This window comes from Narcine bancroftii, chromosome 4, assembly GCF_036971445.1.
Source record: "Narcine bancroftii isolate sNarBan1 chromosome 4, sNarBan1.hap1, whole genome shotgun sequence".
In the NCBI taxonomy this organism is placed as follows: Eukaryota; Metazoa; Chordata; class Chondrichthyes; order Torpediniformes; family Narcinidae; genus Narcine; species Narcine bancroftii.
Window position 1 is genome coordinate 6,517,555 of NC_091472.1, and position 26,137 is coordinate 6,543,691.

A 26,137-nucleotide genomic window follows, 5' to 3' on the forward strand; every position below is an offset into this window, starting at 1 on the left:
AAGGCCGACCATGTGAACATTGACACGGATAAAGTTGGAAACTGTTCGAGGCTGGAAAATCACGAATAAAATAACCAGAAAAACCTCAACCAATAGGAGGGCAGGATATTCACCGAAATTAACAAATCTAGATCATGGGGTGGGGGGGGGGAGATGATGTCACAGAGGGGGGATGATGTCAGAGTGGGTGAGATGATGTCACAGGGGGAGAGATGATGTCACGGGGGGGATGAGATGATGTCACAGGGAGGCAACTGGGGCTGTGCTTGAGGCAGTGTTGCAGGTGAGGATACTTAACGTGAGTGGACGTTGATCACAGAGCGAAGCCGCGGGTCAAAGGTGAACCTAACGTCACATTCATCTGCTCCCGGGATTATCGAGCACCAGAGAACATCTTTGGAACTACAGACTACACCTCAAGTATCGGTGAGTGATCTCCGGACACCTGAAAGGGAGCCCCGTCTCCAGAGTCAACAGGGCAAATCGAGAGAGAGAGAGTTGACATGTAAAAGAGAGAAAGCTTAATCCAAGTTGGGAAGAGATAGAATTATCTGAGGGAGAGATGTGCCAGAGGGACAGGGGGAGAGGTGTGCCAGAGACAGGGGGGAGAGGGATGCCAGAGAGGGAGAAGAAGAAAGGTGTACCGGAGAGGTAGAATGGGCGAATGATGTGCTAGAGGGACAGGGATATGTGCCTGAAAGAGTGAGAGGGGAGGTGGCCCAGAGAGACGTAGGGAGCTGTTCTATTGAGAGGGAGAGCCATAGAAAGAGAATGTACTGTTTTAGTTGATACTAGCCCAGAGGACCCCAAAACCTAGCAGCAATAGATATTCACCACGACAAATGGTTACTTGAACAGAAGTTGCTTTTAATTATCTGTAAACATGAAAATAGTATCAAACTTTAACTTATCTCTATTGACTCATTTAACCTAACTTAATCCCCTTCTAATTCTAAGCGCACGTGTATGTAATTTTTCTGTAAGTTCTGAACAGTCTTTTGGTTCACAGTCCAATCTCCCTTCTCACTCCTCCAAGTTCACTGGCTGCAGGCAATTCTGATACTGTGCACAGAATTTAACATGTATAAAATTCAGCAGGCTTTGGTGCTCGAAAGGTAAATGGTTACCACTTGGGAAGGTTCTTGTCGGTTTTGTGAGAGAGAGATTTGTTGTACCTTTTTAATCAGCCACTCCAGTGTCTTACTGACAAAAATTGTCCCTTCAGGGTTCTCCACATGATAACCTCTTTTTTTTCAGGTCACCAGAGTGTTCCTTTTTCTTTCTCTTATTCCAAGTGAAACATTAGACAGTTTTCTCCTCTTGCATGAACCACAAGGGCTTTGTCTAAATTGTCTTGTAATTATTGAAGCCTTTGAGTAATTTTTAAAAGCTCTTGCAAAAGCTCTGGATCCGATGCGTTTAACATGGGGCAGAGCAGCCATATTTTAAATAAGGCTGTTTAAAATTGTTTGTATGTGACCTAAGATAACAGAATTGAACTTTAACATTACTTAATCTAACTAAATACTAAGTGCAGATGTGTATAATGTATATTTAAGATTTGAAAAGTTCTTTGGATCACAATCCAATCTCACTTGTTGCAGGCAATTCTTGTACTGTGCACAAAGGCTAGCATTAACAAAGTTCACCAGGGTTTGGTGCTTAACAGGCAAATGGTTACCACTCAGGAGGGGTCTTGCTGGTTTTCAGAGAGAGATTCCTTTTCTAGGAGATCTGCAACTGAATCCTTCTCAATCAGTCTTCCTGATTAAACATGCCCCTTCGGGGTTCTCCAGTTGATCCTCTTTCTTTCAGGTCACCTCTCACACCGCCAATCTCCTCTTTTGACCAGGCAGCCTTCCAAAGTTTGCCATCTTGTCCTTCTGGAACTGATTTCTGTCTCCACTCTCTCTGTTTCACACCCTTCCTATCTGAGAGCAAAACCGTTCTCCTCAACCTGCAAAGATCACATGCTCTCCCAGGCAAGCTGCGTCCGATACTCTATTGTCTCTTGCTAAAAGCATTCTGCAAAAGTCCTGCAAATATTCTGTGTTTTAAAATATGTGTGTGCAAGCTACCCTAACAATTCCTCCAAAACCATCTCTAAATACTCTTGTCACAGAGTCTATAATCTCTTCACTATATTGGGCTAAATTCAGAATTAGTTAAAGGACGTGTTGTAGCAGGAGTAATTTCGAAATTATCCATGCAGGGGTCTCATTTTTATTTGGGAATGGTTTGGCAGAGAATAAAGTTGGGCCAGTTTTGAGGTTAATGAATCGACTTAGTAAGGATGAGGTTGAAAAGGATTGTGAGATATATCCTGTATGTGCTGTAACATAACATAAACATCAGATCTTTAAACAGTCTTCGAGCCCGTACTACCTCCGGACTAAAATCTTCATAGGCTCTTAGACTAAAGCCACGAACAGTCACATTTCCAAGTCTTCTGGCTGTACGAATCAATCTATCCTTTGTACTCACGTAATGCATACGGACCATCACCACTCTGGGTTTGGAAGCTTCAGCATTTCGGTTCCAGATACGATGTACTCTATCAAGTAGCGGTGGATCAGCAGGGAATTCGGATGGGTATGCTTCTTTTAAAAGCTCAGCAAAAAACATCAGGAGATCTCCTTTCTCAATGCCTTCAGGAATTCCAACCAAACGAATATTTTGTCTTCTGGAACGGTTCTCTGAATCAATGCTTTTCAGCTGGAGCGCTTCTAGCTGTTTAATTGCTTTGGAAAGTTTCTGTTCGACCTCAGTCAGTATAATCTCTTTTTGTTGAACTTCAGTTTGAAGAGCTGCAATTAAGGTATGTTGTTTTTTGGTTTCAGCTTCTGAGTCAATTAAAGCTGTACGAAGTTCAGCTAGGTCTTTTTTGCGACAAACATCTTTGAATTCATCACGAAAGAATTTTAAAAAGTCAGTGAAGGTCATCTCACTTAGTTTAATGTCTGATTGTTTCTTCTCTCGGCCGTCACCTTCTTCTGCCCGGGTTTTAGCTCGTGTAGCTTTTCCTTCAGTCATTTCTTCAAAATTTTCAGACTCAAGTATAATTAGAGAAATAATAAAGATCTTTCTGACTTCTGTGAAGTTAGTTCAAAGGTGGATACAGGTTAAAAATAGTATATTTTATGGAGCAAAAACCAAAACGTGTTCACTCCATGAGCGCCAACTGGAGACCCCATAACATAACATTACATAACATAACAATTACAGCATGGAAACAGGCCATTAGGCCCTTCTAGTCTGCACTGAACCAAACACCCCTTTCTAGTCCCACCTCCCTGCACAATGCCCATAACCCTCCATCTTCTTCTCATCCATATACCTGTCCAACCTTTTCTTAAATAATACATTTGACTCCGCCGCCACTATTTCTCCCGGAAGATCATTCCACACGGCTACCACTCTCTGAGTAAAGAAGTTCCCCCTCATGTTACCTCTAAACCTCTGCCCCTTAATTCTTAACTCATGTCCTCTTGTTTTAATCTTTCCTCCTCTTAACAGAAATAGTCTATCCACATCCATTCTGTCTATCCCTTTCATAATCTTAAATACTTCTATCAAATCCCCTCTCAACCTTCTACGCTCCAAAGAATAAAGACCCAATCTGTCCAATCTCTCCCCATACTCCAGATGCTTAAACCTAGGCAACATTCTGGTAAACCTTCTCTGCACTCTCTCCACTCTGTTTATATCCTTCCTATAATTAGGCGACCAGAACTGCACACAGAACTCCAAATTAGGCCGCACCAACATCTTATACAATCTCAACATCACCTCCCAACTCCTATATTCCATGCAATGATTGATAAAGGCCAGCATACTAAAAGCCTTCTTCACCACCCTATTCACGTGAGTTTCTACCTTCAGGGAACGATGTACCGTTACTCCTAAATCTTTCTGCTCTTCTGTATTCCTCAATGCTCTCCCATTTACCACGTATGTCCTATTCTGATTCTTCTTACCAAAATGAAGCACCTCACACTTATCAGCATTAAATTCCATCTGCCATTTTTCAGCCCACTTTTCTAAGCAGCCCAAATCCCTCTGCAATCCTATCTTAGTATCGTCTGCATATTTACTAATCCAATTCACCACCCCATCATCTAGATCATTAATGTATATAACGAACAACAATGGGCCCAATACAGATCCTTGACGCACACCACTGGTCACCGGCCTCCAACCTGACAGACAATTATCCACTACCACTCTCTGACCTCTCCCTTTCAGCCAATGTTCAATCCATTTGACTATCTTAAAATTTATACCTAAAGACTGCACCTTCCTAACTAACCTTCCATGTGGTACCTTATCGAAGGCCTTACTGAAGTCCATATAGACAACATCCACTGCGCTACCCTCATCCACATTCCTAGTCACCTCTTCAAAAAATTCGAGCAGATTGGTCAAACATGACCTTCCTCCCACAAATCCATGTTGAGTGCTCCTGATCAGACCCTGTCTATCCAGATGTTTATAAGTACTATCTCTAAGAATTTTCTCCATTAATTTACCTACCACAGACGTCAAACTTACAGGCCGATCGTTGCCAGGCTTCCTACTTGAACCCTTTTTAAATAACGGAACCACATTCGCAATGCGCCAATCCTCCGGCACTATCCCCATATCTAATGACATTTGGAAAATTACCGCCAGAGCCTCTGCTATTTCCTCCTTCACTTCTCTCAATGTCCTGGGGAAGATCCCGTCTGGTCCCGGAGACTTATCCACCTTTATATTCTTCAAAAGCCTTAAAACTACACCTTTTGTAATCTCTATATTCCCCATATTTACCCAATTTGCTTTTTTTATCCCACATCTCCCAATATCGTTCTCCTTAGTGAATACCGAAGAAAAGAAACTGTTCAATATCTCCCCCATTTCTCTAGGCTCCACACACAGTTTTCCACTCTGATTTTCTAAGGGACCAATTTTGTCTCTAGCTTTCCTCTTACCATTAACATATTTGTAGAACTCTTTTGGATTAGTTTTCACCCTGCTTGCCATAGTTTTCTCGTACCTTCTTTTAGCTTTCCTAATTCCTCTCTTAAGATTCCTCTTACATTCAATGTATCTTTCAAACATCTCCTTAACTCCATGCTTCTTATATCTAATGTACGCCTCCCTTTTTCTTCGAACCAAGTTTCCAATATTCCTTGAAAACCACGGCTCTCTCAAACCTTTTGCCCCTCCTTTTAACCTAACAGGAACATAAAGCTTTTGCACTCTCAAAATCTTATCTTTAAAAGACTTCCATCTCTCTACTACATCCTGCCCATAAAACAAATTGTCCCAATGCACACCCTGCAAGTCCTTTCGCATCTCCTCAAATCTAGCTTTTCCCCAATCAAAAACCTCAATCCTTGGCCCTGATTTCTCTCTTTCCATAATGACATTGAAGCTGATGGCATTATGATCACTGGACCCGAAGTGCTCGCCAACACTAACCTCTGTCACTTGACCCATCCCATTTGCCAACAGTAGATCTAACACTGCTCCTTCTCTGGTCGGCACCTCTACATATTGTTGTAAAAAACTATCTTGCACATTTCACAAACTCTAACCCATCCAGTCCTTTCACAGAATGTGTTTCCCAATCTATATGTGGAAAATTAAAATCTCCCATAATTACAACCCTGTGCTTATCACAAATATCTACTATCTCCCTACAGATTTGCTCCTCTAGGTCTCGGTCCCCTCCGGGTGGTCTATAATACACCCCTACAAGTGTAACCTCTCCTTTCCTACTCCTCAGTTCCACCCAAATAGCCTCCGTGGATGTGCCCTCTAATCTATCCTTCCTTGGCACCGCTGTAATATTTTCCCTGACAAGCAATGCAACCCCACCTCCTCTTGCCCCTCCGACTCTATCACACCTAAAACAACGAAACCCAGGGATATTCAGTTGCCAATCACATCCCTCCTGCAACCATGTCTCACTAATCGCTACCACATCATACTTCCAAGTATCAATCCACACCTTCAGCTCATCCACCTTTTTTACAATACTCCTGGCATTAAAATATATGAATTTCAGGGTCTGTGTCTAAGAAAATGATCAGAACTGCAGAAAATCCAGTTGAGACTTGCCCAGCGCTTCTGAAATAGTTTTGAAAGAGCAGGGTAGTTTTGAGAATAAAGACTTCTCTTTGAGAAGGAAAGTATGAATTCAACAGCAGAAATCAGATACAGATCTAGTTGTCTTAAGGGACAAAGCAGTAACTGAACAGGAGAGAAAAGAAATGGCTTGGGGATATTACATGAAGAGTGAATTGTTGATAAAATGGAGAGGAGACTTCTTGGTATTCCTGTTAATGAAGAGTGGGGTGGATGGTGGTGATTCATCAGGTGGTTCTTCCTTGAAATTACCGGCATGAAATTTTAAATGTTGTACACAGTACACCTTTGGGTGGTCATCTTGGAAGGAAAAGCATGAATGAGATTTTGAGAGAATCTTTTTTGGGACTGGTTTGAGGAAAGATGTAAATTGGTGTCGGACACGTAACGTTTGTTAGGTTGTGGGGAAACCTAACAAGTGTCCTCCAGTGGCTCCATTGCAACCTATTCCTGTTGTTGGTGATCGTTTCTCCATGGTTATTGTGGATTAACTCAAAATTTACGCCTAACCAAAATAACTTTAACCACACCCCCCACACCCATATTGGGTTGTCTTTGATTACTTGCCAGACAACCAAGCTTTTCTCTTGGTACATTCATCTCTATTTCCACAACTGCCTCTCTTTCTTCCACTTTGTCTACTCTTTATGCTATATCTTCCACAGCCAGTTCCATTCTCTGCATTCTGTCTTCAGCATTTTCCATTTTTTTTTTAATTATGTTAAATTCTGTCACAAATTCTTCATTTGTTCATCAACATAATCCTTAAATATAAGCTGCTTAACTTTTTTACCTTCTGCTTTCCCTTGCGGTTCTTTGTCTTTTTCTTCCTTCTTTTGCTCCTTCTCTTGTCCTCTTAGTGCCTCCTCTTCCCCCGATGTCACCTCCCTGGATCCCACAGTTGTTTCAGTCGTGTCCCGCTGCTGGGCCCCTCTCCTCTTGGTGTCTTCTATCTAATATGCAGTTGCGTTTATTTTTCTGGCTCTGAGAGCATTTTTGCAGTCCGTTCCGGGAGAGGTTTGTCACCCTGCTCGACACTTATCGGCTTTTGGTGCCGGGTGATCTTTTTTATAAAACTTAATTTAAAACAATTAAGAATAATATAAAAATTACATAAAAATACAATAAACATATCATCAAACAACTCTCCCTCCTCGGTCCCCACCAACCTCAGCCAGCCCCGCAAGTGCAGCCAAAAAAAATTACAAATATGAATAAACAACACAGCATTTAAAGATATTTCTAAACCCATATACTCTAAATTAGGCGACCACATTTGAACAAAAGTAGAATAATTATCATGTAAATTATGTTATTTTCTCCCTATAATACCTGTACAAGATCTCAATTCATTTTGCCAATGAGTTATATTAATTTTTACATTATATTTCCAAGTAATAGCTACACATTTCCCTGCCACTGATCACGCTAAACGAACAAAAGCAATCTGAAACTTGTCCAACCCCAAACCAGTCAAAGAAACCATATAACCGAACAAAAAAATTCTCTTGGTCTAACGGTAATTTAATATTCAATAATTTCTCAAAAAATACCCCAATATTTCCCCAAATGGTTGTACCTTATCACAAGACTAGACAACAAGCACAAATCGAATCACTAAATATTTTGTCAATTCTCAGGAATCAAATCCAATAGATGACTAACATTATAATTAACCAAACTTACATTGGTCAATTTAATTATCCCTTCACAACACACAACCTCCCAATCCTCCTGGGGTTTATCATGAGATAAATCACTTTCCCATTTATTTCTACATCTCTCTAAATTCGGCTTATCTGTATCCTTTTGTAACAACCTATAAATATCTGAAATAAAGGCCCTTTTTGGTGCAAAATAGATCAAAGGTTCAAACTTCATTAAGTCAGGTAAACTCATATCCTTTCCCTAATTATCCCTTCTCAAAGCTCAAAGTTGAAAATAGACAAATAAAGAATTTACAGGTGCTCCACATTTTCCCCTCAAATGATTGAAAAAAAGAAACTGTCCCTTTTCAAAACAATCCTGAATCTTCTTGATGGGAGCTCCCTGCTCCCGTGTGCAGGTAAGGCCTTCCTCTTTCCTTTCTGGTGTGTTTCTTTCTTCTCCTCTCTATGTCGCCCTCATCTTCTCCTTCTTTGGATCCATCTTCTGCGTCTTCTTGCTTAATTTATCATGCAGCTTCTCTAAGTTTTCTTTATTCAGGTTTGTTTTTTTTTCATCTCTTTACCTTTTCTCTGTAGAGGTCTGGTTTTCCCCGAACAGACACTACTTCATCACGTGACTTCCCCTCACCCAGTTTTGGTAACATTGAGGGAAGTTTGTTGTTACAAATTCACCCAGCTTATCCATGTCCCTCCTCACGCTTCCTCATTGACATTTGTGATTCTCCCAACAATTGAGGATAGCAATGGAATTGTGTCTCACAACCCAGTCATGGGTTTATAATGAGTAGAGCAGTGCGCTAAACACATCCTTGGAGTGCGTCTGAGTTGAGAATCAGTGGGGAGGAGACATTGTTTCCAATTCGTACTGACTGTGGTCATCTGATAAGAAAGTCAAGGATCCAGTTACAGAGTTGGGTACAGAGGGCTAGAGTTTGTAGCTGCTTGACCAGCTCAAAGGGAATAATGGCATTGAAGGACAAGATACAGGTGATAAAGAGAAGCTTTAGTTCTCAGTGTCAATCTGATACCTCATCCAATAATTGCCATCTTTGGATCAACAGAGTCGACCCATTTGAATTTAACGACGTCTCAATGCCATGTGGTCTCTTTTTCCTCCCTTGTTGCTAGACTTTCAATGTTGATGAGACGGAAAGATGCTGTCCCTCCTTCAAATACTCACTATCTGATATGGTGGCGAGCCTAACTTTGCATAAAATCCGGTGTTGCTCACCTGAATCACATTGAAGCTTTCTACGTTTATTGGGCCATTTATTTATTAATTTCCAAACTTATAAGATCACTTGGACCTTGCTTTGTGAGGATATGTTTTCCTTCAATGCAAGTGCAAGTGTTATGCACTAACAGGAGAACCTCAGAAGGGAAGGAGAAGGAATTTGGAGTATAGTATAATGTTGACTTATAAAAATATTTTCCCATGAGCCAAATGTTATAGTTGTTCAAGTGTTTCCCACTTTTATTTTTGTTTGCATCTTCTAATATTGTGGTTATACATAATAGATTGATTTCTATTATACAACTGATCTTTATCTGCATATTCCTTTTTATATATTTCCATTGATTAAAGGCGTCTAATTGTTTCCGGTTTTCATAAAGGACAATGAAAATATTGGAAAAGAAACATAAAAAGAGCGAACCTCCTGCCAGATGTGGATTGGACCATCTGCCGAGTGTGGAAAAGTCCTCCGACCAGATGTGCAATGAGCCTCCTGCTGGACTCGGTTCTTTCTTACGTATCTTTTGGTCTCAGTCTCTCTTTCCACTTTTTGTGAAGATATCTTTCGTTGGTTTTCAGATTCAGAATCAGAACTTATTGTCCAGAACAAGTCATGAAATTCTATGATTTGGGGCACCCTAACAGTGCAAACATTCACGTTATAACCATCTCCAACATTAGTATAAAAAGAGAAAATAATAGTGGACAAAAAAGCAAAGCCGTGTCTTTGGCTCATTGATTATTGAAGGATCTGATGGCATCGGGGAAGAAGCTGTCCTTGTGGCATTGACTGTTCGTCCTTGGGCTCCAGTACCTATCCCCCAATGGTAGCGGAGTGAAGAGATTATGGTCTAGGTTGTGGGTATTTTTGATGATAGAGGCTTCTTTTTTAAGACAGCGCCTCATGTAGATGTTGTCGATGGAGTGAATTCTGGTGTCTGTGGTATCGCAGGTTAAATTAACCACCCTCTTGATTTATCCTTTTCCTGAGAGGTGGCACTTCCATCCCAGGTAGTGATACAACCAGCCATAATTCTCTCCACAGTGCACCTATGGAGGGTAACGAGTGTTTTCGATGACATCCAAAATTTCGTTAGCCTCCTCAAACAGTGTGGACACTAGCGAGACTTCTTTGTGAATGCACCAACATGGAGGCTCCAGGACAGATCTTAGGAGATGTTAACACTCAGGAATTGGAGGTTCTTGAAGACCTGCACTCTTGAGCCCTCCATGAGGACTGGGTCATGTTCTGGTGACTTTAGCCAGATGTCCGCATTCTTCTCCTTTGTTTTGGTGACATGCAATGAAAGGATGTTGATGTTACGCATTCAACCAGTTTATCCATGTCCCTCCTGTACGATTCCTCATTAATATTTGTAATTCTCCCAACAATTATGAGGTTATCGGCAACCGTGCAGATAGCAATGGAATTGTGCCTCGCCACATGGTCATGGGTTTATAATGAGTAGAGCAGTCGGCAAAGCACACATCCTGAGAGTACACCTGTGTGGATAATCAGTGGGGAGGTGACCTTGTTTGCAATTTGTACTGACTGCGGTCTTCCAATGAGAATGTAAAGGATCAAAAGTGAAACTAATACAATTAATGTTAGATATCAAATGGTGCAATAAATTTTTTACATCAGTTATATTAAACTCTATACAAATTGTGCGTATTTTACTTGAATTGTTATTTTGTTCAATGTTTTAGATGTAATAAAGAAGTAGGATATTTCCTGGATGTTGACTGGCAATGTAAAAAGTTAGGTAAGTTTTGGAAGGATATAAGAATTTTATTGGGACGAGTTTTGAAGACGCAAATTTTGAAGGATCCCAGAAAATGTTTTTTGAAGTTAGATATCTATCAAAATTATTTTTTACATTTGGCAATAGCAATAGGAAAGAAATCGATCGATAGAATCACTAATCTGGTGATCGCATGGGGTTAAATAGATGGCAGCCGGAATTATTAAATTGTATACCATTAGAGAGAATAACGTATAATTTACAAAATCAACCAGAAAAGTTTGATAAGATTCGGAAACCCTACATGGATTTTTTGCTATGAATTTCCTTGCAGTATCCACCACGCCTGCCCCCATCCAACACACCCTCATTAGTTATGGCTTAAGATTGTTATGTAAACTACAATTTCTGAATTAAAAGAGATAGGTTTATTAGACAGCCTTTTATTTTTCCTTTATTCGTACTTTTTTGGAAATGGAAGAGGGTGGGTGGAGGGAGACAATATGTAAAAACTGTATTACTTTGTGTGGTAGATTTATTATGGATAAATATTGTATATGTTTGTCACAAATAGAAAATAAATAAATATATTTCAAGATCCATTAGCAGAGAGGGATAGAGAGGCCGAGAGTTTGTAGCTGCTTGACCAGCACTGAGGAAAAAATGGTATCGAAGGACGAGCGACAGGTGTTCAAGAGCATCTTTAGTTGTCAGGGTCAATCTGACACCTAATCCTATAATTGTCATTTTTGGATCAACTGAGACAATCTATTTGCATTTATCTATGTCTCAATCCCATGTGGTCTCTTTTGCCTCCCTTCTTCCTAGACATTCAATCTTGCTGAGTTTGAAGATGCTGTTCCCCCCTTCAAACACTCACTGTCTATCTGATATGGTGGCGTGCCTAACTTTGTCTAGACTCAGATGTTCTTCCTCTGTATCGCATTTAAACTTTCTATTTTTAAGGGATCCTTTTATTCGTTGTTTGTGTAACTTATAAGATCACTTGGACCTTGCTTTGTGAGTTTGTGTTTTCTTTCAATGCCTGTGGAATGATATACACTAACAGGGGAATCTCAGAAGGGAAGGAGAAGGAATTTGGAGTAAAGTATGATGTTCCCTTTTAAAAAATTTTGTATTCACCATATGTTAAAATTTTTAAACATTTCCCAGCTTTATTTCTGTTTACATATTAAGATATTGTGGTTATATGTAACAGACTCATTTTTATTATACAACTGTTTATTATCTGCATATTCCCTTTTATATATTAGCATTGATTAAAGGTGTCTATTTGTTTCCTGTTTCTGTAAAGGCAAATGAAAATATTGGAAAAGAAACATAAAAAGCATGATCCTCCTGCCGGATGTGGAATTGGCCTCCGAATGAACAAGGTAGTTTGGTAAATGTGCTTTTGTCCCATTCTTCTCTCTCCTTTCTAGTCAAGATATCTCTCAAAGGTTTTCAGATTCAGAATCAGAATTTATTGTCAAGGACACGTCATGAAATTCTGGGATTTGGGGCACACATTCATGTTATAACTATCTTACAACCATTGTGGAGTGAACAGCAAACATGTACATAGCAATGGAATTGTGCATCACCTTACAGTCATGGGTTGAATGAGTAGAGCAGTGAGTTAAGCACTCATCCTTGGTGTGTGTCTGTGTTGAGAATCAGTGGGGAGGAGACATCGTTTCCAATTTGTACTGACTGTGGTCTTCCAATGAGAATGTCAAGGATCCAGTTGAAGAATGGGGTAAAGAGAGCTAGAGGTTTTCCTTTTTGTCCAGCACTAAGGGAAAAATGGTATTTAAGGACGAGATACAGTTGATACGTGATCCTATAATTGACATTTGTGGATCAACAGAGACAATCTATTTGAATTTAACTACATCTCAAATCCATGTGGCCACTTTTTCCCCACTGTTGCGAGACGTTCAATGCTGATGAGATGGAAAGATGCTGTCCTTCCTCCAAATACTCACTGTCTATCTGATATGGTGGCGTGCCTAACTTTGTCTAGACTCAGATGTTCTTCCACTGAATCACATTTAAATTTTCTATATTTATGGGGTCCTTTTATTCATTATTTTCATATATTATAAGATCATTTACCAGCTTGCTTTCTGAATTTAGGTGTTCATTTAATGCTAGTGAAATTATATGGACATTTCAGAGAACTTCAGATGGGAAAGGAATAGAATTTGGAATATAGTATAATATGTACTTTTTGAAACTGTTTTCAATTCACCACGTTATAATTGTTTAAACTTTTCCCACCCTTATTTCTGTTTGAATGTTATGATATTGCGCTTATCCACAATAGATTTAATTTGTTATTCAATTGTTTTTTTTATCTACATATTCCTCTTTGTATATTACCATAGATTAATGGCTTCTGTTTGTTTCCATTTTCTGTCAAGGGCAATGAAATTATTGAAAAAGAAACATAAAAATTGGACATCCTCCCAAATGCAAGATTTGGAATAGTCTTCCTGCCAGATGTGCATTGGCCTCCTGTTGAATGTAGAATGGACTTCCAGGGGGATGTGGAATGGACCCCCCACTAGATTTCGAATGGACCTCCTGCTGGCTGTGGAATGGACCTCCTGCTGGATGTGGAATAGACATCCTACTGATGAGGAATGGGCTTCCTGCTGGATGTGGAATGGATGTCCTGCTGGATGTGGAATGGACACTTTTGGATGTGGATTGGGCCTCCTGGTGGATGTGGAAAGGGCTTCCTGCTGGATGTGGAAAGGTGGAGGCTGAATGTGTGGAATGGGCTTCCAGCTGGATGTGGAATTGTCCTCCTGTTGGATGTGGACTGGACCTCCTGCCTGATGTGGAATGGGCTTCCTGCCTGATGCTGGATGTGGAATGGACCTCCTGCAGGATGGTATCACAGGTTGAATTAACCTCCCTCTGTTTATCTTTTTCAAGAGAGTTGGAGCTTCCCTACCAGGCATTGATGCAATCACTCAGAATGCTGTCCTCAGTACCTCTGTGGAGGTTAATGAGTTTCTTCCATGGCATACTGATTCTGCACAGACACTTCAAAAAGTGTATTCACTGGCGAGCCTTCTTTGGGAATACATCAACATGGAGCTCCAGAACAGATGTTAACAGTCAGGAATATGGAAATCTGTGCTCCTGAGCCCTTCATGAGGAATGGGTCATGTTCTGCTGAAGTCCCCTTGAGGTCCAGAATCATCTCTTCTGTTTTGTTGACGTTGAGGGCAGGGTTGATGTTGTAACACATTCAAACAGCTGATCTATTTTCCTCCTGTAAACTTTCTCATTACCATTTGTGATTCTGACAACAATTATGGATTTATCAGCAAACATGAAGATAGCAATGGAATTGTGACTGACAACACAGTCATGGGTTTATATCGAGTAGAGCAGTGAGTTAAGCACTCGTCCTTGGAATGCACCCGTGTAGTTAATCAGTGGGGAGGAGATCTTGTTTCCAATTTGCACTGACTGGTCTTCCAATGAGAATTTCAAGGATCCAATGGCAGAGTGGGGTACAGAGGGTTAGAGTTAGTAGCTCCTTGGCCAGCACTGAGGGAATAATGGTTCTGAAGGGCAAGCTACAGGTGGTGAAGAGAAACTTTTAGTTCTCAATATTTGTTTAATACATTATCCATTAATTGGGCTTTTTTAGATTAACTGAGAAAACCTATTTGAATTTAACTATGTCTCAATCCCATGTGGTCTCTTTTTCCCCTTGTTGCGATATATTAAATGTTGAAGAGATGGAAAGATGCTGTCCCTCCTTCAAATAGTCAATGGCTATCTGATACAGTCGCATGCCTAACTTTGTATAAAATCAGATGTTCTTCCACTGTTTCACATTTAAACTTTCTATTTTTATGGGGTCCTTTAATTCATTATGGAAATTATTTTATCTCCTGGATCTTGATTTGCGAGATTGAGAATTCTTTTAATGGTTGTGAAACTATATGTACATGCCAGAGAGATTCAGAAGACAAGGGGAAGGTATTTTTTGTATGGTATAATATGTACGTTTTAAAATTGTTTACAATTAACCATATGCTCTAATTGTTTAAGTGTTTCCCACCTTTATTGCTGATTTACATGTTATGATGTTATGGTTGAACTTAATAGATTTACTTTCATTATATAACTTGGTTTATCTGCATATTCCATTTTATATATTAGCATTGATTAATTGCTTCTATTTGTTTACTATTTTTGTAAAGGCCATTGAAAATATTGAAAAAGAATCGTAAAAATAACGATCCACCTCAAGGATGTGTAATGGACCTCCTGATGGATGTGATACGGACCTCCGACCGCATGTGGAATGGACCACCTGCCAGTTGTAGTATAGATCTCCTGCCAGATTTGGTATGGACCTCCTGCCAGTTGTGGTATGGATCTCCTGCCGATGTGGTATGGACCTCCTACCAAATGTGGTATGGATCTCCTGCCAATGTGGTATGGACCTCCTTCCAGTTGTGGTATGGATCTCCTGCCGGATGTGGTATGGACCTCCTGCCAGTTGTGGTATGGATCTCCTTCCGGATGTGGTAAGGATTTCCTACTGAATGTGGTACGGAAAACCTGCCGAATGTGGTATGGACCTCCTGCCAGATATGGTATTGATCTCCTGCCGGATGTGGTATGGACCTCCTACTGGATATGGTATGGATCTCCTGCCATTGAGGTATGGACCTCCTACCAGAAGTGGTTTGGTTCTCCTGCCAATGTGGTATGGACCCCCTGCCGGATGTGGTATGGACCTCCTGCCGGATGTGGTATGGATCTCCTGCCAGTTGTGGTATGGATCTCCTTCCGGATGTGGTAAGGATTTCCTACTGAATATGGTACGGAAAACCTGCCGAATGTGGTATGGACCTCCTGCCAGATATGGTATTGATCTCCTGCCGGATGTGGTATGGACCTCCTACTGGATATGGTATGGATCTCCTGCCATTGAGGTATGGACCTCCCACCAGATGTGGTATGGATCTCCTGCCGGATATGGTATGGATTTCCTACCAGAAGTGGTTTGGTTCTCCTGCCAATGTGGTATGGACCCCCTGCCGGATGTGGTATGGACCTCCTGCCGGATGTGGTATGGATCTCCTGCCAGATGTGGTATGGACCTCCTGCAAGATGTGGTATGGATCTCCTGCCAGATGTGGTATGGACCTCCTGCTGGATTAGGTATGGACCTCCTGCCGGATGTGGTATGGATCTCCTTCCGGATGCGGTATGGACCTCCTGCCAGATGTGGTATGGATCTCCTACCAGATGTGGTATGGACCTCCTGCCGGATGTGGTATGGATCTCCTGCCGGATGTGGTATGGACCTCCTGCCGGATGTGGTATGGATCTCCTGCCGGATGTGGTATGGACCTCCTGCCGGATGTGGTATGGATCTCCTGCCAGATGTGGTATGGACCTCCTACCGGATGTGGTATGGATCTCCTGCCGGATGTGGTATGGACCTCCTGCCAGATGTGGTATGGATCTCCTTCTGGAGGCTTCGACGAGTAGAGGCTGAGGATGTGTGCATCACGGCTCAGGTAAGATGGTCACATTTAATTTAATATATCTTTTTATTGTTCACTTTTAACATGAGAGAAGAAAGAGGTGGGAGGAGTGTGAGGTTAGATTACTGCTCACAATATCAGATGTGGGAAGTCATAAAAAATTTAATGGTGATTTTCCTACCAGTGCCAGTGTCTGGGATATAACTATGTGGGCCGTGAGTCCAAGACATCCTGAAACGGGAGGGTAAGGTATCAGAGATCATGGTACATGTTGGTACCAACATCATTGGGAGGAAGTAGGGTGTGGACCTAAAGAATGAATATAGGAAGTTATGTATTGAGCTCAGAAGAAGGACCGTAAAGGGAGAAATCTCTGGATTAACTACTGTGCCATGTGATAGTGAGGGCAGCAATAGAATCAGGTGGAGGCTGAATGTGTGGTTAAAGTGGTGGAGTAGAAGTCAGGGATACAGGTTCTTGGATAACTGGGACCTTTTTTTGGATAGATGGGACCTATACAGTAAGGACGGGTTACATCTGAATCCCAGAGGTCACAGAATCCTGGTGGGGGTGATTGCTAGGACTACCGGGGAGCGGCTTTAAACTAATATGGTTGGTGAAAGGGGTCCACATAAGGAAGGACAGAAGAGAGAGGTATTGTAGGCAAAGGGAACAGGCTTATTCACAAAATTTGGGGCTAGGACAGCATTTGATTGAAGAGGAAAGGGTGACATGTTTTGATGGGGAATGGAAGTTTTTAACAAATAATAGTGTGGATGGCGAAGTGGGGGATAGTCAGAAGGGAAGATGCGGGATGTCTCTGTGATGCATTGACTTCAATGCAAGGAGTGTTGTAAGGGGGATTAGCTGATGGTGTGGTTAGACACTTGGCAGTAGGATGTCCTGATTAGTGAGACGTTGCTGAAGGAGGGATGTAACTGGCAGTTAAATATTCCGGGATTTCACTGCTTTAGGTGTGATCGAATTGAAGGAGTAAGGGGGTGTGGCATTACCTAACAAGGAGGATATTACAGCAGTACTGAGGTGTGATAGATTGGAGGGCTTGTCAATGTAGGCAGTGTGGGTGGAAAAGAGGTGAGGTTACGCTTATAGGCGTGTATTATAGACCCCCAAATGGAGAGAGAGAACTAGAAGAGCAAATGTGTGGGGAAATAGCTGAGATGTGCAGTTAGGACAGGGTGGAGTTAGTTGGGGATTTCAATTTTCCAAACGTAGATTCGGGGTCACAGACAGTGAGTGGACTGAATGGCTTAGAGTTTGTAATATGAGTGCGGGATTGCATTTTGCATCAATATGTTGAGGTAACGACTAGAGAGTGGGTAGTGTTAGATCTACTGTTGGGGAATGAAATATCTGAGGTGATGGAGATGTGTGTTGGGGAGCACTGAGGATCCAGTGATCATATCTCAATTAGTTTCAGCTGTATTCTGGAAAGGGTTAGTTCTGATCCGAAGATAAATGTCTTTGAGTGGTGGAAAGCCAGATTTGAAGAGATGAGAAGGGATTTGCAGAGAATAATTTTAGCTATTTTTTTTTCTGGAAAGGGTGTTGTGCAGAGTTGGGGAGCTTTTAACGGTGAGATATTGAGAGAGCAGAATATTTATGTTCCTGTCTGGATAAAAGGCATGGCCAAATGTTCATGGGAGCCGTAGTTTCTAGAGAGATTAAACTCTGTGCAGACAAACTTGCCATCGTAATTCACAGAAATCTTCAACATCTCACTCCAGCAGGACATGGCATCCTCCTGTTTCAAACAGCCGTCAATTGTAGCAGCCCTGGATTACCTAGACCCCAAAGGTGCAGAGATTTTGCGGAGGATTGGCATGATACCAGAAACCCTGGCAAATTTCTACAGATGTAGTCTTCTCGGGGCCATTGTCTGACTAAGAGGAGCATGAGAGAGGTGAGTGAGATGGGCTGAGGGTAAGTGCCTTTAAAATCACCGTAGGGGTTTACAAATTAGATTGTAATGCGAGTTTAACCTGCCAATTTGGTACGCTTTCTACCTGTGTACAGGCCAATTGGTGATTAGAATTTAAACAAAAAACTGCACATAAAATGATATCAATGCTTGGGTACAACCAAATACAACCCATAATCTTCCACGGAACAGGAAAGTCAGAGTGGGACCTGGAGCATTGTGGATTATGGGTAAGATATCAGCCATTGCACCTCCCACAACACCATTCCCCACTGGCGCACTATCCTCCCCTGGCAACCCAGTCTACTCACCACCAGTCCAACAACATTTGTCTGTTGGCCCATTAGCTGTGCCACCCCCTAGCCCAGACACCATTCTCACCCCTGGCCCTCACAGCGTTCTTCCCCACCATTGACAGAGTTGCCACTTGAGCCTGATTCTGTGTTCATCTTCCAGCTCTGACAGCGTTCCAACTCCAAGCTTGGCCTAGTCTCAACAGCGCTCCATTCCGTCCCGATTCTGCACCCACCCAGACCACTTATGTTTTGGAGGTCAACGCAAGGAACAGGGGATTCACTGTGGGACCTCAGGTGGCACGGTGAGTGCATGACACGTCACTCACCACATTACCGAAGGGGCAATTTAGGGGCGTACACCCCTTTTTTAAGGCATGGCCAGTGACACGCCACGCACTAACCACATCACTGGAGGCCCCGCAAGAATGGATGTCATTTCCTGTACAGTTTTTATAATTCTACCCACGAATTATCCTGCACACAGGTAGAAATCCTGCCAAATTGGCAAGTTAAACTTGTGTTACAATCCAATTTGTAAACCCCTCAAGGCTGAGGAAGAGCTTGCTCCTGGTGAGGTGAGTTTCTTTGAGAAATTTAATGAACTTTGGAGTCGGTAATGGAACAGTGTTTAGGGCCGTCCATTGCTCTGGTTGTAGGATGTGGGAAGTCAGGGATAGCAAATTTGTTCCTGATGACAATACCTGTAAAAGGTGCATCATGCTGCCGTTCCTGACGAACTGACTTAGGGACCTCGAGCTGGAGTCGGATTTTAAGGGAGGCAAAAGTTGTGATAGGAGCTTCAGGGAGACAGTCACCCCGAAATGTCAGGAGGCAGGGAAAGAGTGGAGGGACGGTTTAGTACTTTATTAGGTAGGAATATATAGGTCAGCAAATCTTTGAGGGATGAAAGGCCTACGCTGTATTGTCCTGCGATGTGTGGTGGAATGTGTGCATCACGGTCTGGTACGGGGACGCCAACACCTCTGAATGTAAAGCCCTGTCAAATGTAAAGGACACAGCCCAGGACATCACAGGTAAAACCCTCCTCACCACTGAAAACATCTTCAGGGAACGCTGCCGTCGGAGAGCAGCAGCGATCATCAAGGATTCACAACATTCTGCGCCTCTCTGTTCTCGTTGCTACCATCAGGAAAGAGCTGGAGTTTCCGCCAGACTCGCATCACGAAGTTCAGGAACAGCTGCTACCCCTCCACCATCCAACAACAAACTCATTTTACAGATCTTGATTAGCTTTTCACGTGTACGTTGTGTACAGTATTTTTGGACCATTGATAAGTGGTAATTGTGTCTAGCCCATAGATAAAATGAATCTCAGGGTTTGATGTGATGCCATGTGTGTACATGACAATAAATCAGAATCTGTTTTGCACCGTTTGTTTCCAGTGGTTCTTTATTTGTTTCCATGCCTACGCTGAGTTGTTTCTCTTTAGCATTACCAATACGTGGTCACTCTGCGTCGCCAACAGGCAAAAGAATCTAGGGTTGTATGTGACATCCTGCATGTAAGTCTAACCATAAATCTTAAGGGCCTGTTTCCACGTTGGACCCTCTCCCCATTTCAGATCTTTCAGATTGCAGATCACCTCCTGCAGCGCTGCCACCCAAATGTCTCTTCACAGACCCTTGCAGCCTGCTCTGGAGCCGCATTCCCCAGGCGATTCCACCTGAAAGCAGCTAATGTCCGACTTCAGCAAAGATGTTGCATTTTAAATGTGATGTCTTTTGTTTCTCAGTTTGTGGAGCAACTTAAACCAAACTTCCACAATCTCTATTAAAGAAGTATTTTAGTCTTAGTTATTCTAATGTATCCTGTAACAGGTGTAATTGTGCGACACGGGCTCAGGAGTCGAAAGGGTCGGTTACTGAGCTGTTTGTCTAAATGTAAATTGTTAAATATAAAATTTAACTTAGAAACAACTAGTCAGGTTCAACCTTTCTATCAGCTGTGGCCCTGCAGTACCGTATCAGCCCAGTAAAAAATTCACCAAAGGTTTACACCACAGTGACCCTCCACAAACTGGGGAAACCCAGCAGGTCCCGCAGGCTCCATCAGAAGTAAAAGGCTGTCGACGAGTCAGGGAATAGATTTAGACGTACATTGCAGTAACAGTTCCATTCGGCCCACGAGTCTGTGTGACACAATTTAACGTTTTGAAACCCGGGAGAAAACTCGCACAGACACGGGGAGAACGTGCAAACTTCTTACAGACAGCACTTGATTGGAACCCTGGGCCCAATTGCTGGCGCTGTAAAAGAGGGTGCCAACTACTACACCAACCATTGCTCCCAAAGAATATCTAGCAGAGGATGGTTTCGATCCATCGACCTCTGGGTTATGGGCCCAGCACGCTTCCGCTGCACCACTCAGCTTACATGAACACATAATTATGAGTGGTCCAGATGCAATAAATGCAAGCAGGCTTTTTATCCATTGAGCGTAGGCGACACAAGAACCAGAGAGCAGGGGTCATTGGTGAAAGGTGAAGCGTTGAAAGGGAACATTCGGGTGAACTTCTTCCCGCATAGAGGGGTGGGAGTTTGGAACGAGCTGCCAGCTGAACTGGTGAATGCCGGCATGATTTTAATATTTTATAAAAGTTTGGACAGGTTCCTGGATGAGATTGGGTTGATTGGATACGGACTGAGTTCATATGGACTGGGGTTGAACGTTTAGCGCAGCAGTTAGTGTAACACTCTTACAGCGGCAGAGACTGGACCTGGGTTCCGAATTGCCACTCTCTGTAACATGTTTGTACGTTCTCCCCATTTCTGTGTAGGGATCCTCCGGGTGCTCCAGTTTCCTCCCACCATTCAAAAGGTACCAGGGCTGTAAGTTAATTTTGTGTGTTATGAGCCAATAGGTCACCAAAACCATATATTCACATACAGTTTATGGCATGGAAAAAGGCCATCTCAGCCCTTCTATGCCGGTTCACTCAAACAACTCCGCTCGATCCCCCTACCTATTCTCTGCCCATAACCCTCCAACCCACTCCCATCCATGGATATATCCATCCTCCTCTTAAATTAAAGAACGACTCTGAAACCCAGCAGAAATAGAAATTTATCAAGACAATGGTTACTTGAACAAGCTCTAAGCTCACATTTATGTAATGGGTACATGTTCGGGAAAGTTCTCTGGTTCACTGTCCAATCATTTCCTTTTCACTTCTTCCAGTTCACCAGTATCAGGCAATTCTCATACTGTAGACAGAATTCAACCTTTATTATTTCCACCAGGCTCTGGAGCTTAACGTTAAGTGGTTACCATTCAGGAACGTTCTTGGTGATTTCAGAGAGAGTTTTATTTCTCGTTGGACACACACAAACTAATTTCCTCCAATCAGCCACTTCAAACTCTTGTCGAAGAAACTTGGGTTTTTAAATGAAAACCTCTTCTTCCAGATCAGCAAAGAGTTCCTCTTGTTTCCATTATTTCAAGAGAAACACTCCAGCCAGGCACTTCCTCTTGTAAGGACTATAAAGGTGTTGAACAGGCTTAACTCAGAACCCACAACCCGTCTTCAAAATGGGGTTTGCAAACAAGATGCCAGCCCCGTACTCACCCACATGCCGCCCCAGCCCTTCAGTCATGCACCGGATGGCTGTCAAGCAGCTAGGAGGGGGTTGTCAGGCAGCGAAGAGGGGACTGTCAGGTAGCAAAGAGGGGACTGTCAGGCAGCTGGTAGGAGGCTGTCAGGCAGCAGGGAAGTTAGCTGCCAAATTCTGCCCCTGTCGGACACTGGAGCCAGTGTTTGCTTTGTGTTCCCTCTCCCCATTTCAAATCTTTCAGATTGCAGATCACCTCATGCAGCGCTGCCACCCAAATGTCTCTTCACAGACCCTTGCAGACTTCTCTGGAGCTTCATTCTCCAGGCGATTCCACCTGAAAGCAGCTCTAATGTCCCACTTCAGCAAAGCTGTTGCATTTTAAATGTGATGTCTTTTGTTTCTCAGTTTGTGAAGTAACTTAAACCAAACTCCCACAATCTATATTAAAGACGTATTTTAGTTTTAATTATTCTAACCTATCCTGTAACAGGTGTAATTGTGCAGAACGGGCTCATGGGTAGAAAGGGCCGGTTATCGAGCTGTTTGTCTAAATGTAAATAGTTAAATATAAAATTTAATTGAGAAACAACTAATCAGCTTCAACCTTTCAATCAGCTGTGGCCCTGCAGTACCACATCAGCCCAGTAGGGGGAGCAGAACTCCACCAAAGGTTTAGACGACAGTGACCCTCCACACACTGGGGAAACCCAGCAGGTCCCGCAGCCTCCATCGGAAGTAAAAGGCTGTCGACGATTCAGGCTGATAGATTTAGACGTACAGTGCGGTAACAGGCCCTTTCGGCCTACGAGTCTGTGCCACACAATTTAACGTTTTGAAACCGGAGCCCCGGGGGAAAACTCACACAGACACGGGGAGAACGTGTAAACTTCTTACAGACAGCGCTTGATTTGAACCCTGGGCCCAATTTCTGGCGCTGTAAAAGAGGGTGCTAACTACTACACCAACCGTGGCTCCCAAAGAATATCTAGCAGAGGATGGTTTCGATCCATCAACCTCTGGGTTATGGGCCCAGCACGCTTCCGCTGCACCACTCTGCTTACGTGGAGATATAATTATGAGTGGTCCAGATGCAATAAATGCAAACAGGCTTTTTATCCATTGAGTTTAGGTGAAACAAGAACCAGGGGGCGTGAGTCAAGGGTGAAAGTTGAATTGTTTAAAGGGAACATTCGGCTGAACTTCTTCCAGCATCGAGGGGTGGGAGTGTGGAACGAGCTTCCAGCTGAAGTGGTGAATGCCGGCTTGATTTTAATATTTAATAAAAGTTTGGACAGGTTCCTGGATGAGATTGGGTTGATTGTATGTGGACTGGGTTCATATGGACTGGGGTTGAACGTTTAGCGTAGCAGTTAGTGTAACACTCTTACAGAGGCAGAGACTGGGCCTGGGTTTCGAATTGCCACTCTCTGTAAGATGTTTGTACGTTCTCCCCGTGTCTGTGTAGGGATCCATCGGATGCTCCAGTTTCCTCCCACCATTCAAAACGTACCAGGGCTGTAAGTTAGTTTTGTGTGTTATGAGCCAATAGGTAACCAAAACCATATAACCACATATGGCATATGTCATGGAAAACGGCCATCTCAACACTTTTACGCCGGTTCACTCAAACAACTCCGCTCGATCCCCCTGCCTATTCTCTACACATAACCCTCCAACCCCCTCCTATCCATGCATATATCCAGCCTCCTCTGATATTAAAGATTTGACACTGAAAATTGACTTTGAATAAAAAACCCAGCAGCGATAGAAATGCATCAGCCTGAATCGTCGACTGGGTTTTACTTCCGATGGAGGCTGCGGGACCTGCTGGGTTTCCCCAGTGTGTGGAGGGTCATTGTAGTGTAAACCTTTGGTTGAGTTCTGCTCCCCCTACTGGGCTGATCTGGTACTGCAGGACCACTGCTGTTTGAAATGTTGAACCTGATTAGTTGTTTCTAAGTTAAATTTTATATTTAACTATTTACATTTAGACATACAACTCAATAACCGGCCCTTTCGGCCCATGAGCCCGTGCGGCACAATTACACCTGTTACAGGATAGGTTAGAATAACTGAGACTTAAATACGTCTTTAATAGAGATTCTGGAAGTTTGGTTTAAGTTACTCCACAAACTGAGAAACTAAAGACATCGCATTTATAATGCAACATCTTGGCTGAAGTGGGACATTATCTGCTTTCAGGTGGAATCGCCTGGTGAATGTGGCTCCGGAGCATGCTGCAAGGGCCTGTGAAGAGAAATTTGGGTGGCAGCGCTGCAGGAGGTGATCTGCAATCTGAAAGATCTGAAATGGGGAGAGGGTCCACAAAGCAAACACCGGCTCCAGAGTCCAACAGGGGCAGTGTTTGGCAGCTCACCTCCCAGCTGCCTGACAATTTCCTACCCGCTGCCTGACAGCCCCCTCTTCGCTGCCTGACAGTCCACTCTTCATTGCCTGACAACCCCCTCCTAGCTGCTTGACAGCCCTCCGGCACAGGACTGAAGGGCTGGGACGGCTGGTGGGTGAGTACTGGGCTGGCAGCTTGTTGAAAAACCCCATTTTGAAGACGGGTTGTGGGTTCTGAGTTCAGCCTGTTGAAAATCCTGTGGCACAGTGGAAGTGTGATGGGTCACTGTAATGTAAACCTTTGGTGGAGTTATGCACCCCCTGCTGGGCTGTTATGGTACTGCAGGACCATGGCTGATTGAAAGGTTGTGCCAAATGCCCACGATTGGTTTAGCAGTGGCTCCCAAAGAATATCTAGCAGAGGATGGTTTCGATTCATCGAACTCTGGGTTATGGGCACAACGTGCTTCTGTTGCGCCACTCTGCTTTCATGGAAAAATAATTATGAGCGGTATAGATGCAATAAATGCAAGCAGGTTTTTATCCATTGAGTTTAGGTGACACAAGAACAAGAGGGAATTGGTGAAGGGTGAAAGGTGAAGTGTTGTAAGGGAACATTCGTGGGAATTTCATCCTGCTTAGAGGTGTGGGAGTGTGGAATGAGCTGCGAGCTAAAGTGGTGAATGCTGTCTTGATTTTAAAATGTCTAAATTTAAATATTTATATATATAATTTAACATGGAAAGTACTATTTGGCACATCCGTTCTATCAGCCATGGCCCTTCAGTACTATATTAGACCAGTAGGGGGAACAAAACTCCACCAAAAGTTAATACTCCAATGACACACTGGGGAAACCCAGCAGAACCTGCAGCCTCCATCTGTTGTCAAAAGCAGTCGACAATTCAGGCTGATAGAGCTAGATATAAAGCACGGCAACAGGCTATTTTGGGCCATGGATCTGTGCCTCCACCCCCAGTAAATTTCGTATGGTGTGAGGAAACAACAGTCCCCGGTGGAAACTCAGGGAGAACATACAAACTCCTTACAGACACTACGTGATTTCAACCCTGCACCCAATCCCTGGCGATGTAAAAGAATTGCACTAATCATTACTCCCAAAGAATATCTAGCAAAGGATGGTTTGATCCATTAACCTCTGGGTTATGGGCCCAGCACGCTTCCACTGCACCACTCTGCTTACATGGACACAGAATTATGTGTGGTGTAAATGGAATAAATGCAAGCAGGCTTTTTATCCATTGAGTTTAGGTGAGGAAGGAACCAGAGGGCATGGGTCAAGGGTGAAAGGTAAAGTGTTGAAAGGGAACATTCGGGCGAACATCATCCCGCATAGAGGGGTGGGATTGTGGAACGAGCTGTCAGTTGAAGTGGTGAATGCTGTCTAGATTATAATATTTAATAAAAGTTTGGACAGGTCCCTGGATGAGATTGGGTTGATTGTATACGGACTGGGTTCATATGGACTGGGGTTGAACGTTTAGCGTAGCAGTTAGTTTAACACTCTTACAGCGGCAGAGACTGGGCCTGGGTTCCGAATTGCCACTCTCTGTAAGATGTTTGTACGTTCTCCCAGTGTCTGTGTTGGGATCCATCGGATGCTCCAGTTTCCTCCCACCATTCAAAAGGTACCAGGGCTGTAAGTTAATT

General features: G+C 42.9%; 1 protein-coding gene across 5 annotated transcripts in view; it reads left to right on the forward strand.

Annotated features, from left to right (window-relative positions):
• The first annotated feature begins 260 nt into the window (after positions 1-260).
• Positions 261-26,137, forward strand: part of LOC138760301 (uncharacterized) — a 52,673-nt gene continuing 26,796 nt past the window's right edge. The window contains exons 1-5 of one of the 5 annotated variants that reach the window (XM_069930695.1): positions 261-426; positions 9,414-10,799; positions 12,094-12,172; positions 13,205-16,342; positions 18,058-18,233. In XM_069930695.1, the coding sequence (XP_069786796.1) occupies positions 15,359-16,342; positions 18,058-18,213 (1,140 nt within the window). In that variant the 5' untranslated portion in view covers positions 261-426; positions 9,414-10,799; positions 12,094-12,172; positions 13,205-15,358 and the 3' untranslated portion in view covers positions 18,214-18,233. Of the gene's footprint in view, positions 427-9,413; positions 10,800-12,093; positions 12,173-13,204; positions 19,915-26,137 lie in introns of those variants that run through there. The other 4 variants (XM_069930694.1, XM_069930700.1, XM_069930699.1 and 1 more) reach the window with 4 other exon arrangements.